The sequence below is a fragment of the Pezoporus wallicus genome, unplaced genomic scaffold (assembly GCF_028554395.1).
Source record: "Pezoporus wallicus isolate ANWC-B61680 ecotype Strahan unplaced genomic scaffold, APGP_CSIRO_Pwel_v1 contig_14033, whole genome shotgun sequence".
Classification (NCBI taxonomy): Eukaryota; Metazoa; Chordata; class Aves; order Psittaciformes; family Psittacidae; genus Pezoporus; species Pezoporus wallicus.
The window spans coordinates 198964-216091 of record NW_026636703.1 but is presented as its reverse complement, the minus strand read 5'-3'; the positions used below and the strand labels follow the sequence as shown (position 1 = coordinate 216091).

General features: G+C 64.4%; 3 protein-coding genes across 17 annotated transcripts; 2 read left to right on the top strand and 1 right to left on the bottom strand.

Annotated features, from left to right (window-relative positions):
- Positions 1-3488, top strand: TRIM63 (tripartite motif containing 63). Of its 2 annotated transcripts, none has more exons than XM_057401220.1 (9): positions 1-206; positions 307-473; positions 1605-1770; positions 2028-2123; positions 2285-2518; positions 2628-2650; positions 2833-2957; positions 3059-3136; positions 3244-3488. In XM_057401220.1, the coding sequence occupies exons 1-9, from the start codon at positions 48-50 to the stop codon at positions 3252-3254; spliced, it is 1059 nt and encodes a 352-aa protein (XP_057257203.1). In that variant the 5' UTR covers positions 1-47; the 3' UTR covers positions 3255-3488. The 2 variants fall into 2 exon arrangements, with proteins under 2 accessions (XP_057257203.1, XP_057257202.1); XM_057401219.1 differs by having other exon boundaries at positions 1602-1770.
- A 671-nt stretch (positions 3489-4159) lies between these two features.
- Positions 4160-6417, top strand: SLC30A2 (solute carrier family 30 member 2). 4 transcript variants are annotated; one of them, XM_057401223.1, is made up of 8 exons: positions 4160-4282; positions 4396-4598; positions 4841-4987; positions 5240-5393; positions 5477-5633; positions 5770-5875; positions 5967-6101; positions 6174-6417. In XM_057401223.1, exons 1-8 carry the CDS (start codon positions 4233-4235, stop codon positions 6317-6319), a joined length of 1098 nt encoding a protein of 365 aa, XP_057257206.1. In that variant the 5' UTR covers positions 4160-4232; the 3' UTR covers positions 6320-6417. The 4 variants fall into 4 exon arrangements, with proteins under 4 accessions (XP_057257206.1, XP_057257204.1, XP_057257205.1 ...); XM_057401224.1 differs by having other exon boundaries at positions 4163-4282; positions 4399-4598; XM_057401221.1 differs by having other exon boundaries at positions 5967-6417.
- A 136-nt stretch (positions 6418-6553) lies between these two features.
- EXTL1 (exostosin like glycosyltransferase 1) lies at positions 6554-13913 on the bottom strand. Of its 11 annotated transcripts, none has more exons than XR_008971196.1 (11): positions 12473-13803; positions 9468-9561; positions 9287-9394; positions 8786-8905; positions 8566-8698; positions 8368-8486; positions 7980-8075; positions 7797-7883; positions 7483-7639; positions 7239-7410; positions 6554-7058 (listed from the first exon to the last, which is right to left on the bottom strand). XR_008971196.1 is itself a non-coding variant. In XM_057401214.1 (11 exons), the coding sequence occupies exons 1-11, from the start codon at positions 13405-13407 to the stop codon at positions 6981-6983; spliced, it is 2166 nt and encodes a 721-aa protein (XP_057257197.1). In that variant the 5' UTR covers positions 13408-13803; the 3' UTR covers positions 6554-6980. The 11 variants fall into 11 exon arrangements, 7 of the variants coding, with proteins under 7 accessions (XP_057257197.1, XP_057257195.1, XP_057257196.1 ...); XM_057401214.1 differs by having other exon boundaries at positions 6554-7133; positions 7251-7410; positions 7483-7643; XM_057401212.1 differs by adding an exon at positions 13848-13913 and having other exon boundaries at positions 6555-7410; positions 7483-7643; positions 12473-13724.
- Positions 13914-17128: the final 3215 nt, after the last annotated feature.

Genomic DNA, 17128 nt, shown 5'->3' with positions numbered 1-17128 from the left:
GCACTACCGACAGCCGAGCGCGGGAGAGAGCAGCCACCACTGTGCCGATGGATTTCCAAGCCGGCATCCTGCGGGATGGCAACCCCATGGAGAGCCTGGAGAAGCAGCTCATCTGCCCCATCTGCCTGGAGATGTTCAGCAAACCCGTGGTGATCCTGCCCTGCCAGCACAACCTCTGCCGCAAGTGTGCCAACGACGTCTTCCAGGTGAGAGGAGGGTGCCTGCGCCCTTTCCCCCCACCCCAGCCTGGGTGGGTGCCGTGGTGCTGTGGGGATGCTCATGGACGCCCTAATGTGCATCTCGCAGGCTGCCAACCCGTACTGGCAGAGCCGGGGCAGTGTGATTTCGGGGGGCCGGTTCCGGTGCCCGTCGTGCCGCCATGAGGTGCTGCTGGACCGTCACGGTGTCTATGGGCTGCAGAGGAACCTGCTGGTGGAGAACATCATCGACATCTACAAGCAGGAGTGCTCCAGGTAGGCACGGGGTGGCTGTGGCTGTCTGCCTGTGCCTTGCCCCAGTGGGGACACGGGGAGATGGGGACTCAGGGACGTGGGGGATGCCCAGTTCCCGACCCCCAGCACCATGGTTGGGACTACAGGAGAGAAACTGTAGGGGAGAGATTTTCTGCTGGCCCAGTGGTCCCTGACCCAAATCTTCCTCCTCTTGACCCAAATCGTCCTCCCCCAACCCAAATCCTCCTCCCCCTGTCCAGTGGGGTTTGGGTCTCTGGGCAGCTCTAGGGAGCAGTGGGTCCCTGGCAGGCTCTGCCCCTGCTGCGCTCTGTGGCTGAGGTGTTTGGTGGGAGGGAGGAGGTGTGGGGGACAAATCCAAGCTCTGTGCATGACAGCGGGTGCTGCTGGCTGATAAGGGGCAGGGGGACAGTTTGGGGGGGGCCCATTCAGTAAAAGGGCTGGGGGGGGGGGGGAAGGGGGGTCACAGGATCTCAAGGTGGAGGAGGGACCCCTGCCAAGCTCCCTGAACCACTGTAAATATTGTTTGAGAGCCATGGGGACGATGGCACAGAGCAGGTGTCTGCGCCTGCTGGGGGGGTCGCTGGGCTGGCCTCTGGTTTCTTCTGCGGCTTAGCTTGTCCCCATGTCCCCCCTTGCTGCAGAGGGGACACTTTAGCTGCAGGCATTGGCTGCACAGACACACACACACACGGGTTTCTTGGTGCCCCCACCCCACTCACATGTTGAGTGACAACAATCAACCCCTGCAGCCCAAGGCTAAAATTAGACACTTGTGCAGCACGCCCGGAGCGGGGCCCCAGGACCCCCCCGCTCACCGCTGCCGGCTGCTGCTGTGCCCAGTGCCACACTGGTTTAAACTGGGACTCACCGGGCCTGGGGCTTAGGGAAGCACGGAGGTCGGTGGCTCCTGATGGAGCAAGTGTGGGGTTATGCCGGGATCTGTCCTCTTCCCTGGGGACCTGGCTTTGGGGTGGCCGTGCAGCATCAGTGGGGATGTCACCACAGTGGGGACGACGGAGAGATGGGGCGGGACGTCATCACGCAGGGATGTGACTACAGTGGGGATGTCACCCCAGTGGGGATGTCACCATGGCGGGGATGTCACCGTGGCTGCGCTGCTCTCTCCAGCAGGCCACTGAAGAAGGGGGAGCACCCCATGTGCAAGGAGCATGAAGACGAGCGCATAAACATCTATTGCATCACTTGTGAGGTCCCCACGTGCTCCATGTGCAAAGTCTTCGGTGCCCACAAAGACTGCGAAGTTGCCCCGCTGCAAACCGTCTTCCAGGGCCAGAAGGTGCCGTGGGGGGAGTCGAGGGGCGATGCAGGGAACACGGCTTGTCCCATGGCAATGTGCTGAGCTGGGGCAGCCACAAATAGCACTGGGACCTGCTCACGCGGTATTAATAGCCCCCGTGTGACTTTGCCCAGGAGACAGCCTATATTTAGAGTGGTCGTGGCCTGTGGGAGATGTGGGGGGAGCAGAGCTGGGGCTGGGCATGTCCCCATCCCCACTGGGGTTCAAGCTGTTTCTGTCCATCCATCCCTGCCCAGACCGAGCTGAACAACTGCATCTCCATGCTGGTGGCGGGGAACGACCGGATCCAGACAATCATCTCCCAGCTGGAGGACTCGTGCCAGAGCACCGAGGTGAGGAAAGGGAGAAAAGGAGCCCTCCGAAACGCAGGGGTGAAACCTCAGCCCATTTGGGTTGGCTGGGAGGGGACTGGAGCCCACGGACTAGGCAAGCCTCTGGGATGCTGCCGGTGCCGAGGGACACAGGTGGCAACCCTCACCCTTTGTCCCCGCAGGAGAACAGCGAGGCGGCCAAGCGGGAGCTGTGCACTCGCTTCGACACCCTGGCAGCGCTGCTGGAGGAGAAGAAGTCGGAGCTGCTGCAGCGCATCACCCGTGAGCAGCGCCACAAGACGGGCTTCGTCCAGGGCCTCATCCTCCAGTACAAGGAGCAGCTGGAGAAGTCAAGTCAGCTGGTGGAGACGGCTGTGCAGGCCATGGAGGAGACAGGGGGAGCTGCCTTCCTCATGGTGAGACCCCCAAACCTCCCTGCTGGTGCCCCCATGGGGTCCCGATGGCTTGGGGATGTCCCGGTGGCTGCCACGTGGCTTCATTCTGCTCTCCTCTTGCTCCCCACAGAACGCCAAGCAGCTCATTAAAACGTAAGTGCCCAAACTGGGCTCAGTTTGGTGATGCTCAGCCCTGCAGCTGGGCAGGGTTCGGCTGCGGGGGGGGGGGCTTTGCCAGTGGTACCCGGGTGGCAAGTGTGGGGATGCTCCAGCCCCTGTGGTTGCCCTGCTTGGCAAGGGGCAGGGTGGGACATGGCCCTGTTCTCCCTGCCCAGGATCGTGGAGGCCTCCAAGGGTGACAGGCTGGAGAAGATTGAGCAGGGCTATGAGAACATGGATGCCTTCTCGGTGAGCCTGGAGCACCTCGCCGAGGCAGTCCGCACCTTGGACTTCGACTCTGGTAAATCAGTCCTCAACCCCAATGCCCCTTTACCAGCACCCTGATGGCACCCATTGCCTTTCCCAGTGGCTCTATGGTGACATTTGGCCACTTGTTTGCAGCTGAGGAAGACGAGGAGTACTTTGATGGGGAGGAAGAAGAGGTGGAAGAGGATGCGGCACCCGAAAGAACAGTGATGGGTAAGAGGTGGCACAGCTGACCCCCCTTCCCAGGACCCTCAAGAACCTATGGGGGAGCTCTGGGGGGATGGGACCTCCTTTGATCCCTCCATTCCTTCCCCTTGTAGCTCCCCAGTAGCCGCAGTGGCGTTGGCAGCACGGGAGGAACGTCGCGGGTGCAGGATGTCCGCCGACGGGACTCGGGACACAGGGGAAGCACCATGGGGTCTGGTGGCCTCGCAAGCCAGCACCTGCTTCAGCACAGGACACTTTTCTATATGGGTGCAAACAGGACAATTCCGCACGTTTTGTATCTTCCTTGTTTTGTATATAATTGTCATAGATTTAAATTTTGTGTACTTTGTAAAGAAAACTGGTGTTTCGGGAGCGTCTGTTTGCTTCGCCTCTTGTTCTTGGCTTGATGGGCACTGGGGATGCAGGTGGGTTTGCCAAGCCCGTGCCATTGCTGGTGCCCCTGCCAGCACCAGGCACAGCAGAGGGATGCTTCCTGGTCCAGCACTTCATTTTCATGCTCATTAGCTCCTCTGGCAGTGCTGGCTGCCTGCCCAGGGGTGTCACAGGCAGGATTTATCTCCTACTGATGGGATGCCCCGGACCAGTGCTTGCCCGGGCTTGGGGACATGGCAGAGGACTGAGGATGCCCTGGGCTGTGCCAGTCCCCCCGCAACATGGGGATAGCCTTGGCACTGAGCTGCCGGTTTCCTGCTCGGCACCTGGCCAAGCAGAGACAGAGGCAGCATCCAAAGCTGTGCAGTCAGCCCCAGGGGAAATGGGGCTCCTCACCAGGGCAGGGTCACTGCGGGGGGGTGACATGGCTGGACATGAGCCGGCGGAGCAGGGAGGGGGTCACCGGGTGCCTTTGGAGGGGGGGCACCGGGGGACGCTCCATCCTCCCCTTGCCTCGGGGCTGCGCCCATGCCCCGGTGCCTGGCTCCTGAGGGGTGCCCGCAGCGGGTCCAGCGCTCCGGGTGCGGGGCGAGCGCTGCAGCCGCCTTGCGGCCGGCCCGGCCGTGCCCTCCCTGCTCCGGCCTCCTCTGCACACGGGACCCCGCCGCTCCACACGAGCCACACTCGCGGTCACCCGCACCGCAGGACCATGGCAGCGCCCGAGGAGGAGCGGCACCTGCTGAGCCCCGGGGCAGGCGGGTAGGGGCGGCCGGGACCCGGTGCGGGGCTGCAGGCGGGGACCCTGCGGGCTCCGGCGGGGAGCGGGGCCGGGGTCCCCCGCACCGCCCGCGCCCTGAGCCCCCCTCCCGCAGCAGGTCCTACCTGGGGGCCGCGCATGAGGACGGGCTCGGCTCGGTGCAGGGCCAGGGCTCCGCGCTGGAGCTGGGGCAGCGGCGCAGCCTGCACTGCCACAGGCGGGGGGCCGCCGGTCCCCGCGGCCAGCAGCAGCAGGCGCGCAGGAGGCTCTACCTGGCCGCTGGCATCTGCCTCCTCTTCATGGCTGGGGAGGCTGTGGGTGAGTGGTGGCCGCAGGGTCTGCTCGCGGGGGGGTCACCAAGGGGCTCACCCTCTGCCTGCCTGCAGCACCTCTTGCTCCCATTCCCCGCAGGCAGGGCCCCCCTTTGCTTTTCAGGGGGTGAAGCATCCCAGTGGGCCCCCTCCACTGGAGCCTGCGGTGACCTGATCTGTGCCCAGCTCAGGGTGGGGTGGGATCCCCCCCACTGCCAACCCAGTGTCCCCACGGCCCCTTCTCCACAGGCGGGTACCTGGCGCACAGCCTGGCCATCCTGACGGACGCAGCGCACCTCCTGACGGACTTTGCCAGCATCATGATCAGCCTCTTCGCGCTCTGGGTGTCCTCACGCCCCCCCACCAAAACCATGAACTTTGGCTGGCACCGGGCAGGTAACGGGGCAGCAGCACTCCTGGGCTGCCGTCCAGCTCCCGCAGACCCCAGGGAGCACTTGGAGCACCCCTGGGTGCCCATCCTAAGGGGAGCCCTGGGGGCATAGGAAGCCCTGGCAAAGCCCCTGCACCACGCATATGGGCAGGGAGCAACCCCAGGGATGGGTGCTGGGTGCTCACCCCAAGCCCTGGGCCAGGAACGTGCTCAGGCTTGGGTGGCAGCGAAGCAGCAATGAGGGGGGCTCTCTGCAGAGATCCTGGGGGCCCTGGTCTCCGTGCTCTCCATCTGGGTGGTGACGGGTGTCCTGGTCTACCTGGCGGCCCAGCGCCTGCTCTCGAATGACTACGACATCGAGGGTGGTGTGATGCTCATCACCTCCGCCTGCGCCGTGGCCGTCAATATCGTGTATGTATGGCCAGCTCTCGCCCTCCCGGTCCCCAACCCTGTGCCCAGTGCCCCCAGGGGTGTCACTGCTGCCCTGCCTGCAGGATGGGGGTGGCTCTGCACCAGACTGGGCACCATCACAGCCATGGGGCAGCCGGTGAGCAGCCCAACACCAGTGTCCGTGCTGCCTTTGTCCATGTCTTGGGGGACCTGCTGCAGAGTGTTGGCGTCCTCATAGCATCCTACATCATCTTTTTTAAGGTCTGGGTGGCTACTGGGGGCAAAGGGGGTGCTGGGGACACAGGGAGAGCATCCTCAGCCAGGCCTGAGGTGCCAGTGGGGATTTGGGATGAGGTGATTGTGCCAGAGGGGCCTCACCCTCTCCCACCCCTTCCAGCCCGAGTACAAGTACGTGGATCCTGCCTGCACCTTCCTCTTCTCTGCACTGGTGCTTGGGACAACGCTGTCCATCCTCCGTGATGTCCTCCTTGTCCTCATGGAAGGTAGGGACCCAGTGCGGGGGTCTGGGCCGCAGGGCTGCCCCTGGGTGCCATGGCTCCTCTCCCTCCAGCGCTCAGGGCTCTTCCTCCCCAGGCACCCCCAAAGGGATTGACTTCAATGCCGTGCGGGAGGCTCTGCTGGCGGTGCAGGGGGTGGAGGCCGTGCACAGCCTCCACATCTGGGCGCTGACAGCAGCACAGCCGCTGCTCTCGGTGCACGTCGCCATCAGTGAGTATCGTGCCCTGGGGATGGAGCCGGGGCTCACCCGCACGCCAACATCCCCTCCCCTGCTCCTCGCAGATGCCGGTGCCAGCGCGCAGGAAGTGCTGGAGGAGGCCAGTTCCCGGCTGCAGGGCACCTTCCACTTCCACACCACCACCATCCAGGTGGAGAACTACTCTGAGGAGATGCAGGACTGCCGGGAGTGCCAGCCGCCCCGCGACTGAGCCTCCCGCAGCCCCCTTGTGTCCCGAGCGGGGCTTCTGACGGCGGCAAATAAACTGCAGCACAGGGCTGGGTGTGCAGGTGGGGATGTTGGGTCTGGCACCATCGGGGCCTTATCTCGGGTGTCTGCTAGGAGCAAAGGCAAGAGGGAAGCCCCACAGCCGCAGGGAGGCCAGCAGGTTTTGTCTTTCCTGTTCCTGTTCAGCGGGGCAAAGGCAGCTCAAACAACCCTTTCTCCCTTCTTTGGGCAGCGCTGCAAGGCAATGGGGTGCCTGGAGCTGTGGGGGGAACCATCCCAGCCTGGGGGAGGGAGAACGCATGTGCTCTGCTCTCACCTCTTATCGCTCTGTTTGCCCTCAGGAATCCAAAGGACTCGCCCTTCCCAGGGGCTGAGGGCTGGGAGGCCACAGGATATTCCCAGGGTGCCCGGATGGGTGCCAACAGTAGAAGCATGGGTGCATCGACACATCAGTGCTCCCAGTGGGTACAGCCCACTCCCCAAATCCCACAGCCACCGCCAAGCCTCCACCTCTCCACCCACCTTTATTGCATTGGTAAAACCCAATAACGGTTAAAACCCCGTCAGCAGTAACCAACTGTTCTGGGAGGGCTCCATGCGCCAGGAATGGGCCACTCGGAGCCAACCCAAATCCCCAGCAGCCCTCAGGGTTTATCCAAGTGTGGGTATCTCTTGCGCAGGATGGAGACCTGGTCCTTGAAGAGGACGGGGTCGAGGCGCAGCTGGGAGGACACGAGGGGCATGTAGCCAAACCAGTCCACCAACTGGTCCAGGCAGTCCTGCTGATGGGAGAGATGCTGGCCACCAGCTGTGCCCTGCCCCTTGGCAGCAGGAGACCATGGGGGTGAGGGGCTCTGCTCCCCTGCCAGGGGCGTCCCTGCATCCCCATCCTCACGCCCTACCTGCTGGGGCACTGCCTCCTTGTGCTGCTTCCTCTGGGCCACCTTAATGGGCGGCAGCTTGGTGACAGCGGCCACGAGGATGTTCATCAGGATGTCCTCGCAGGCGGCCAGGCCGTCCACCAGCTCCCGCAGCCCCGCCGGCAGGTACTCGGTGAAGAGGCTGTGATAATACCTGGGAAGGGAGAGGGAGGGGGCAGGATGCAGCCAAGCCCTCCAGCACCAGCACCCTTCCACAGCTGGGTACCTGTGATAGAAGGCAGCGGTGGTGAGGACGATGGAGAGCTCGTTGGTCCACTTGGAGGTGTAGCCCCAGCGCCTTTGCTCAGCATCCCAGAAGTGGCTCTGCGCAGGGAAGCCCACGATGCGCTCAGGGAAGCTGCGCCACACCACGAAGGCAAAGTCTACCTGGCACGGGACGGGGGGAGGCTCTCACTTCCCTGCAGGGACCTGTGGGAGGGAGCTCACCCCTAGAGGTGTGCCCTGGGCAGGGGGACATGGACACAGCAGACACAGCCCCCTGACAGCCCCGTGGTGACTGCTGAGCATCCACAGCCTCACCTCACTGGTTGAGAGGCTGGTGTGCTCGTCCAGGCTCAGCACAGCGTCCGTCTGGATGGCTGCATAGGGGAAGAAGCGGTCACTGACCTAGGGAGAGGAGGCAGGTTGGGATGTGCCACGGGGTGGCTGCTCCAGCTCCTCGACCATGTCCCGGCTCCCTGCCATCACCCCAGCTCTTCTCACCTTGCTCCTGCCCTGGATGACAGTCAGAGGCACAGCGGTCTGGGGCCATTTCCCACTCGGCGGTGACGGCTTTTCACTGCTCCACAGCACCAGGATCTGCAGGGGGATGACCAGCGTGCCCGGGGTGTCTGCCTGGGCTGACCCATCACGGTGCATCGGTGGCCGCGGTTGAGACCCCCCCAGCCCTGCAGCAGGACCTGCTCCAGCCCCCCCCGCACCCCAAAACCATCTCATGGCACCTCGGACCGGAATAAACCCCGGGTGGTCCCGCATCCCCCCCAGACCCCCCTCACACCCCCAACACACCCGCACCCTTCCCAGCCCACAGGACCCTGCCTCATCCCTCCTGCCGCATCCTCGGGTGCGGTGCAGGGCTCAGCTCCCGTACCTGGGCGCAGTACTGGGATCCGGACACGGCTTGGATGAGCCTGAGCATGGGCTGAGAGAGGGACCCCGCCATCGAGGTGGCTCGGATGAAAGCCGTGAACTTCTTGGAGGGGCTGGACCCTGTAAAAGGCAGGCAGAGGGTGAGCGCTGCGCCGTGCACTGGGTCTGCCGCGCTCGGCTGGGGCAGGCAGGCTCCTACCGCGCTGCAGGTGGTAGAAGGGGAAGTCCCCGAGGTGTGTGGAGAAGTCGGGCAGGGCCAGGAGCCCCCCGGGCAGCGTGTTCCAGAGGAAGCGCGAACGGGAGCGGTGCTGAAGCAGCCGGTCCTTGATGATCTGCCAGAGGCCGGAGAGATGCTCCCAGCACCCCGGCTGTGACCCCGGGGGCTGGGGCGGGGGGGAAGTTCGAAGGCGGGGGCTCACCTCCAGTGTGGTGTGCACGATCTTGTCCACAGAGGAGAAGTACGCATCCCACAGGAACTGGGTCTGCTGCTGGAAAGCCAGCACACGCTCCGGATGGATGCAGCGCACGGCAGAGGGGATCTGTGCCACCGGGGAAGGGGGGGGCTTGTTTCTCACCTCAGTGTCCCCCAGCCCCCTGGCAGGGCTGCCTTGCCTCTGCCACCTCCGTGCCATCCCAAGGGACCCCCCTCAGCCACTGCCCTACTGCAGCTCTGCCCCCTCCTCTCCCTGGAACAGGATCTGGCCCAGGACCCCCAAGGGCTTTGGGCCTGAGATGTTCAAAACTCCCTTCCCTGAGCTGAGTGATGCTCCAGGGCTGCTGTTGGGGTGGGACCCCCTCTCCTCCAGCCCATAGGAGGGCTGAGGAGGTTTCACCCCCAAGATTGGCTGGGGGCTCCACCATTGCCATCAACACCGGGGGACCCTTTGTGTCCGGTGTGGGGCAGGATCTGGCCGCGGTACCTGCAGGAGCAGTCTCTCATTGCCCACGACAGCAGCTTTGCCCCAGTCGATGGCCTCGGCGAAGGGCAGCTCCCAGCCATCACTCAACAGCACGGGGATGCAGGCAGCCTGTGGCAGAACCCACACAGGCTGGGACAGAGCCCCCGGACCCAGGGAGGGGCGTCCCCTGTCCCCGTGGTACCTGCAGTGCCTCCAAGAAGCGGAATGAGCCCAAGCGCCTGCCCCGGGGCACAATGCAGAAGGTGGAGTTGTGCAGCAGCTCCTGGTAGTCAAACCTGGGATGGGAGATGGGGTGAGAGTCAGGCTCAGCCTCACCTGTGAGCATCTGGGGTCTCGCTTGCACCCAGCAAGGGTGAGCATCCCTGCCAGGGGGGAAGGAGCCAGCCCAGGGCAGTGCTAGGACCAATCTGTGCTGATTTGGCTCCGAACAGCCTCAGTTCCACCAGGCCAGTGACGCAGAGGCACACTGGGTCATGGAGGGATGTGTCTGCGCACTGCTGAAAAAGGAGGGGTCAGGATCGGACCCTGGTGTCCTTTGAGGGCTCCCTCCACCCACCCGCAACGAAACCACGCGCAAAGCCGGCGCCTGAACCCCCAAGCCCGAAACTGCGGCCGCTCCTGTGCCGTGCCCGGACTTGCCGGGCAGGACCAGCCCTGCCTCCCGAGGCGCTGCGGCGGGGCGCAGGCAGCGCGGCCCCCCCCGGCCCCGGCCCCGGCCGCGCTCGCACCATGGGGCTATGAAAGCCCCTTCTGTGCGGCCGGTGGGGAGCGGCGCGGCTGCGGCCGGCCGGAAAATCCAATGTTAGGCTGGGACAGACCCCATCTGTTCTGCCCAAGGGGAGGGAGGGACGGAGGGAGGGAGGGATGGGGCAGCTGGGTCCTGGGGTGCGCACGGTCCAGCCAGCGGTGAGCATGAGGCCGAAGTGCTGCTTGAAATGTGCTGGTCCCCCAAGGGCAAGGGTGTCCCCGTCGTGCGGATGTGAGGCTGGGTCTAGCCTGGGGGTTGAGGATGTGTGGCCTCCATGGGTGCTGGAGCACCCTGCAGCATCCTGGCACCCTGAGAGGTGGGAAGTTGTCCCCAGTGCCAAGGCACAGGGGTTTACAATCAAGACCTGGCACCAGACGAACAACCCCTATGTCTCCAATGGATGCTGAAAACCCCATTAGAGCACCCTGCCTCTGTAACACCTTAGCTCCTGCCTCGGTGACCTGCCACGAGGGTGAGGGCAGCTCAAACAGGACCCAGACATCTCCCCCATCACCATGAAACCACAGCAGCGACATCCCCTGCCGGTGCTCACCCTTGGGGCCGCCCTGCTGCCACCTGCTCATGGGGACCCCAACCCCTGTGGTCATCGCCAGCACCTCCATGGGACTGCTCCCAGCTCCTGGGCTGGGGGGGGGCAGCAGGAGGAGGCCGGAAAGGAGTGGGGGGGCAGCCCAGCCGCGGTCACCCTCCCCTCGCAGGCAGGCACCGTGGGGAGGCTGGCGCCGGCCGGGCTGCGGGGCCAGAACCTCCCGATGGAAACACTTCGCTCCTGACGCGCTGCGGTTTCCGGGTAATCCGCAGTCAGGGCTTCCTTGTTTTGTTAGGAGCTGGGACAGGCGCCTGCTGCGTTCCCACTCCCCCATGGCCCCTGCGTGGCTCTGGCCGGGCACGGTGCCACCGAGGAGCCATCAGCTCCGGAGAGCTTTTCCCAACCTGCTCCAATGGCTTTCAAGCTGGGGCAGCCCGCAGCAGGGCCGGGCTGCAGCGCTGCTACAAGCCACCCTTTATCCCGGCACAGAACTGGTTTGTTTTAGGCAGCCCCCCAAGGCACAAGGAGGGTGATGACTCCCAGCACGACTTTCCTCCACTCCCCACACTGCCCTCCACCGCACCGGCTCCCGCTGCCCCAGGCAAACAAGGACATCCCCATGGGGTAGCTGGGGTCTCACTTTGCCTGTCCCCATCATCAGTCTGCTTAGCTTTGGGGACATCTTGTCCCGGTTCAGGAGGGCATAAACCCCTGTGTGAGGTCGGGCAGAGCAGACCCTGCACAATGAAGATGCTGAGGGCTTTTTGCCCGGGTGCCCCATGGACACGAGCGGGATGGTGGAGACGGGGTCACGCACAAGCACGCTGTCCTGTGCCACGAGTTCCCCATCTGCTGCCTAAAGCCACTCTGGGAGAGGTGCAAATCTCCCCGCGCTTCAAACAGCGTTAGCGGATTACTTGGGCTGGGCAGAAGGGCATTTCCCAGCCCACGGACCCTGGGCATGCTGCGGGGCTGACCTTGGGCTCCCTGTCCTGCCAGCCCACGGCATCTCCCACCGTCCTGTGATGCCCGAGCTGCCCCAAAGCCCCTGCTAATCCCAGCGCCGGGAGCACCCCGGCTCCACTTTTACCTCCTGGCACCTCCTAAGACGCTTTGAGGATGACGCCCAACACGGCTTCTCCCCATCTGCTCCCTGGCTGGGTGGCTGTGGGATGTCCCCAGGCGGCAGGACAGGGACCTGCCTGTCACCGTTGGGATGGGATCTGTGTTTACCAGCCCTGGACCGGGCAGCTGGTGGCGTGTCCCAAGCAGCAGGACAGGGAGGCAAGGAGCCAGTGTGCGTCCCTGCAGCACGGAGCTCCCCAAACTCACAAAGCTTTGTCTCCCCCCCCCTCCCCCGTTCTCCTGCCAAGGTCCATCACACACCATCCCACCTGTGAGGAGGGACGCAGCGGTCCCCCCACCCCTCCATATCGGGGGGAGCTCAGGGCTGTTCACACTGGGATGCCCAAGGACCCACCAGTTTTGCAGGAGTTTTAGTGGAACCAGTGGGGGGGATGTTTCAGGCTCATCTCCAAGAGAAATGTTTATGTTAGGGGAGGGTGGAAGGGGAGTGAAGAAAAGCATCATTCATCAGTGTTAGGAAAAGGGAAATCATATTAGAGGTGGCTGCAGTGACTGCAGATAAGAGCCGCTCTCACCAGATTAATCAAGCTTTAATACAGAATAGGAAAGCCCTGAACAATCAGCGCCTCCCTCCTCACTGTGAAACCCTCATTATATCTGGAGACCCCAAAACTTTCCTCTCTCCCCACATCTGGACACCCAGCCACCACGGACGGGCACAGCTGCACCCAGCAGAGAGGCAGGGGCACCTGTGGGGTGTCCTCCTCAGCAGACCCCCTTTCCCACCCCACCTCTGACTCACTTTTCATAGTTGACGTTATCCTTGTCGCAGCGCGTGTCCTTGTGCCTCTCCCAGTCCTTGCCGTGCTTGCAGGTGGTGAGGGAGATGATGTCCTTCCCGTTGTGGATGTGGTGCAGCGCATTCCTGGTGCCGGAGCCGATGCCGGTCAGGTACCGCTTCCCTTTGAACACCAGCAGGTATTTCTTCTTTGGGGGGACCGAGTCCTGATACAGCCACCCCCTCTCCCCACCACGCTGCGGGTGGTCCTTAGGGAAGAGAGGGATGGAGATGTCAAAGCCAGGCCTGAAGCTCTCCGTGTAGAAGCTGGCTTTGGCCAGGATGGCCTGACCAATGTCAAAGCCCAGGTCCTCAGTGTAATTGGGCCAGGTGCCCGAGTAGAGGTTGAAGATGAGGTGGTTGCGGCCACTGTTCCAAAGCGGGAAGCCACGGATTTTCTCATCAACATCATGGATGTATTGACCCGAGAGATGGTCGCGGTCCAGCGTGTCGATGCTGAGGACGAAGAGGCAAGCTTCCTCGGGGTTTGGGGTGTAGTAGCGAGAGCGCTCAATGGAGGTGAGGATCTTGCTGTAACTCTCTGAGATGGGCTGGTCTCTGTCCCGGGGGTAGGTGAACACCCTGAAGCCGTGCTTCTCACATCTGGAGAAGTCAAAGCAGGTTTCCATCCGGCATCTGCTGCTCTTGTAGATGCTCACCTGTGCCGCCCGCCGCTCCCGGGGTGAGGGCACTGAGGGATCCCCATCGCTCTGGAGCTCCTCGGGGTTTGCAAAGCTTTTGAGGAGGGACTGATCAGTCCAGTGGGGCCAATCCCTCTGGGCTTCAGCTTTCCTCTCGGAAAAGAAAGCGAAACGGCGCAGTTGGTCCCCTCCAAAGAAGAAAACGAGGAGCCAAGAGGCGAGCAAAGCAAGGAAAATGTATTTCTTCCTGGTCTGCATAGGTTCACACGTGGCTCCAGCTCCTCATTGGGCCCGAGTCTGGTCAAAAGGCCGATGTCCCAAAAACCCCACGCGGGTCGTGGGGTGGCTCCCGGCCCGCAGGTATCGTCCTGTGGCCTCTGCAGCCCGTGGGAGCGTGGATGAACCCCACAGCCCTCCTGCTGCCCCCTCCAACCAGGGCTGCGCCGTCCCTCTCGGGCTGCAGGGCTCGGTGCCGCCGTGTCCCGCTCCCTTCCCCGCAGCGCAGCGGTTACTGAGCTGGGCCCCCGTGCTGTGACAATGACATTTCCATCCCCGCTTGGCCCAGTTTCAAATCCCTGGGGAAGGGGAGAGGTCGCGCCGTCACCGTCCGGCCACCACCGGCCCCGGCACCACAAGCGTCTCCTCAGGGCGGGACCCCCCCGTCCCCGTCCAACCCGCTGGTTCCCCGCTCCCGTTACCTCTGGGGACTCTCAGCCCCCGGTGGGCTCCGGGCCGCCGTGCCCCGACGTCTCGACGCGCGGCTCGGGGCTGCATTCCCGGCTGGGGCAGGCTGCGGAGCAGCCGCGGTGCCGGGCTCCCGGTGCGCGGCCGCGCGGAGGAGCCGCTGCCGCTGCGGGAGGCTCCGCACAGCCCTGGCCGGGTGCGGGGGGGGTGTGTGTGTGAGTCTGGGGGTCCGTGGGCCCCCCTTGTCCGCCTGCCTCTGCCTTGGGCTCTGTCCCCGTGGACCTGCGGCTGCGGGTGCGGAACCTCGGCTGCCTGCACCGCTCGTGGCGCCCCTGCCAGGCTGCCTGCGAGCCCCCTCCCCGCGCTGCCTGCCCTGCCCTGCCCTGCTGCCTGTCCCGCACCCTCCGCGCTGCCTGTCCCGCACCCTCCGCGCTGCCTGTCCCGCACCCCGGGGCTCGCTGTTCCCCCCCCGCCCGCATCGGTTTCACCGCGTCCCGCTCCTCCCGTAACCACAACATTCACCCTTTAACCCCGCCCATCCACTTCCCATTGGCTATCCGGGCCCCCCCGTGGGCGTGTCCCGCGGAGCATCCTCCTGCGGCGGCTTCCCATTGGCATCGCCCCGCCGCCCGCAGAGCGCCCACGTGGGACGGGGCGGTGGGGGTACCCCGAGGGCGGGGAGCTCCGCAGGGTCCTTGCGCCGCCCGCCCGCGGTGCCGGTGACCCGGGGGACGCAGCCGTGCCGCCGGTCTGAGCCCTCGGGTGCGGGGTCCTTCGGCTTCCCCCGCGCCTCTCCCGCATCAAGCGGCCGCAGCCGGCTGTGAATGCTCCTGCCCGGGACAGGAGCTGAGCGGGAGCGTGGCCGGAGTTAATCCCCCTGAAGAGCACCCCAGCAGGCAGCGTGCGAGTCCAGCGCGGGGACAACGCCGCCAGCCCCAGAGCCGGCCGCAGCTCTGCCCCGGGGACACCCATGGGACCGGGACCCCGCACCCGTGTCCTGCAGGGCTCCATCAGGGGCGGGAGCGGGATGGCCCCGAGCAGCCCCTGCGAGCGGCTTTGCTGGGGCGATGCGGGGTGCTGGGGGCTGAGCCCCGCTGCGGGAGCTGGCGCGGGCAGCAGGGGCAGGCCGGGGCTCGCCGCTCCGTTCCCACCCTACCCTGGCATCCCCAGCAGCGCCAGCCGCCCTCCGCCCTGCCCCGCCGGCCGGGCGAGGCAGGACGGGCCCGTGGATGTAATGACGTGACTGGGCTCAGCCTGCGGGGGGACAGGGCTCCGGGTTCCACATAGGGCAGGGCCCCCCGGGGGGCTGTGCTGGTGGGTATGGCTGGGGTCCCCTCTCCCTGCCCCAGCAGCCAGATGGGACCCGCTGCCACACGCAGTGTCAGCCCCAGAGCCCCATTCGGTGCCCAACCCGTGCCTCAGTTTCCCTGTGCACCCAGGGGAGAGCAGTGGGAGCCGGAGTGGGGCTGCTTGGCACGGATGGGTTTATACCGAATCTGTGGATATTTGTCTGCCGGGCCTGGCCCTGTATGGAATTAATCCTGGGCACGGAGGGGATTACGGGGCCGAGGGCTGCTTTAGCTGCAGAAAGCGGATTAACTGAGGACAGGGAAGTTGGGGACGGGCAGCGGGAATCCCGGGGGCACCTCTGGGGATCTGGGGGGCACATGGGGACAGGAACGCTGCCGGGTGCAGCCAGAGGCAGGGTCCCGGCCATGGCGGGTGCGATGGGGGGGGACTGGGGTTGCGCCCCGCACTGGGGGCACTGGGAGCTGCAGCGCGCATCCGCGGGTGGCACCGGGAGCTGCAGTGCAGGGCGCGCTGGGAGCTGTGACCGGTTCATGGGTGAGTACGGAGGGAAGGGGTTGGGGAGCGGGGAATGGAGGGCACGGGGGGAAACCGAGAGCGGGGGGAGCCCTGGGACCTTGGGACGGTTACTGGGAGCCGCTGCGGGGGCGGCACTGGGAGGTGCGGGAGCACGGGAGGCTGCGATGGTGTCCGGCGGCGCTGGGGGGAGCTCTGAGAGCTGTCGTTGGGCTGGGGATACTGGGAGGTGTAGTCCGAGGGCCTGGTGCGTACTGGGAGGTGTAGTTCTGCACTGGGAGGGTGCAGACCCCATCTCCCCCTGTACTTCCGTGGATGCTCGGCGCTGGCGGAGGGCCCCACACTGATCCCTTCCTCACACATCCCCAGTGCCGCCCCAGCTCTGCAGTGTCCTCCCAATCCTCAGCATCAGGGGGGGACAGGGATGGGGACAGCTGCCCCCGGCCGTGGCTTTGCAGCATGAAGAACGGTGCTGCAAACAGGCACATGGTGGTGGTGGGAATAAGGCACTGTGGAAATGCCTACAGCACATTCCTGGGTGACACCGGAGCTGTTGGAGCAAGGGGCACTTTGTGAGGCTGAAGCTGGTAGAGCTGCGTGGATTTACCCCACCAGAGATGCTGCCCCAGGTCCTCACTGGCGCTGTGATGGGAGATGCTGCCCCTGGGAACACCCAGGCTCCTGGCACATCATCTGCTTTGTCATTGTCCCACCGCTGCCAGCATGGCATTCCTGCTGGGAGCACAGGGCAGTGACAGTGGGCGACACGGGTCCCGGCAAAGCCTTTCCCCAGGGGAAGGAAGGGGAATGGAAAAGCAGCACCTCACTCACTGCTGCTGAGCTGTTTGTGTCCTCCTTCTTTGATGCTCCAGGATGGCCTCAGGGGCAGGACACAGCTCGGTGCAGCAGCAGAGGAATCATCCATTAATGTCTCCTCTGCTCTCAGGGACACAAAGGACTGCTGTGAACAGGACCACGGAGAAAGCAGCGCTTTTGAGGCTTCCAGACTGATTGATTTGAGGTGTTTTACACCTCGAACAGCACAACTGTAGCCTTGGGAGCAGGCTGGGGCCTGCAGCTCGGGAGCCTCAGGACTGCTCTGCTGAGATGCTGAGGGTGGGCTGGGGACATGCAGGGCTGATGTATGTGATGAGTCATGTGGGCAGCCTCGGGGGATGGACAGAGCCCATCAGGTCCCATTTTAACACTGAGAGACAGCGACTGGTGCAGAAATCAAATCCCATTTTCCTCCCTGAATGAGCATGGCCGAGATCTGTGCTGGCAGCTATAGGGAAGCAGCCCTGTCATGGCCCAGCTGAGACAGGCTATGAATTCGAGACCATTATGCAGGGCTTTTGAGGCTGTGCTCAGAGGGTGCCTCTGACATTTGTTGTCCCTCAGGCTCACAGCTGCTTATTCCCATCCCAGTGCGAGTGAAGAACTGGGCAGGTTCCTTCTGCCTGCCCCTGTT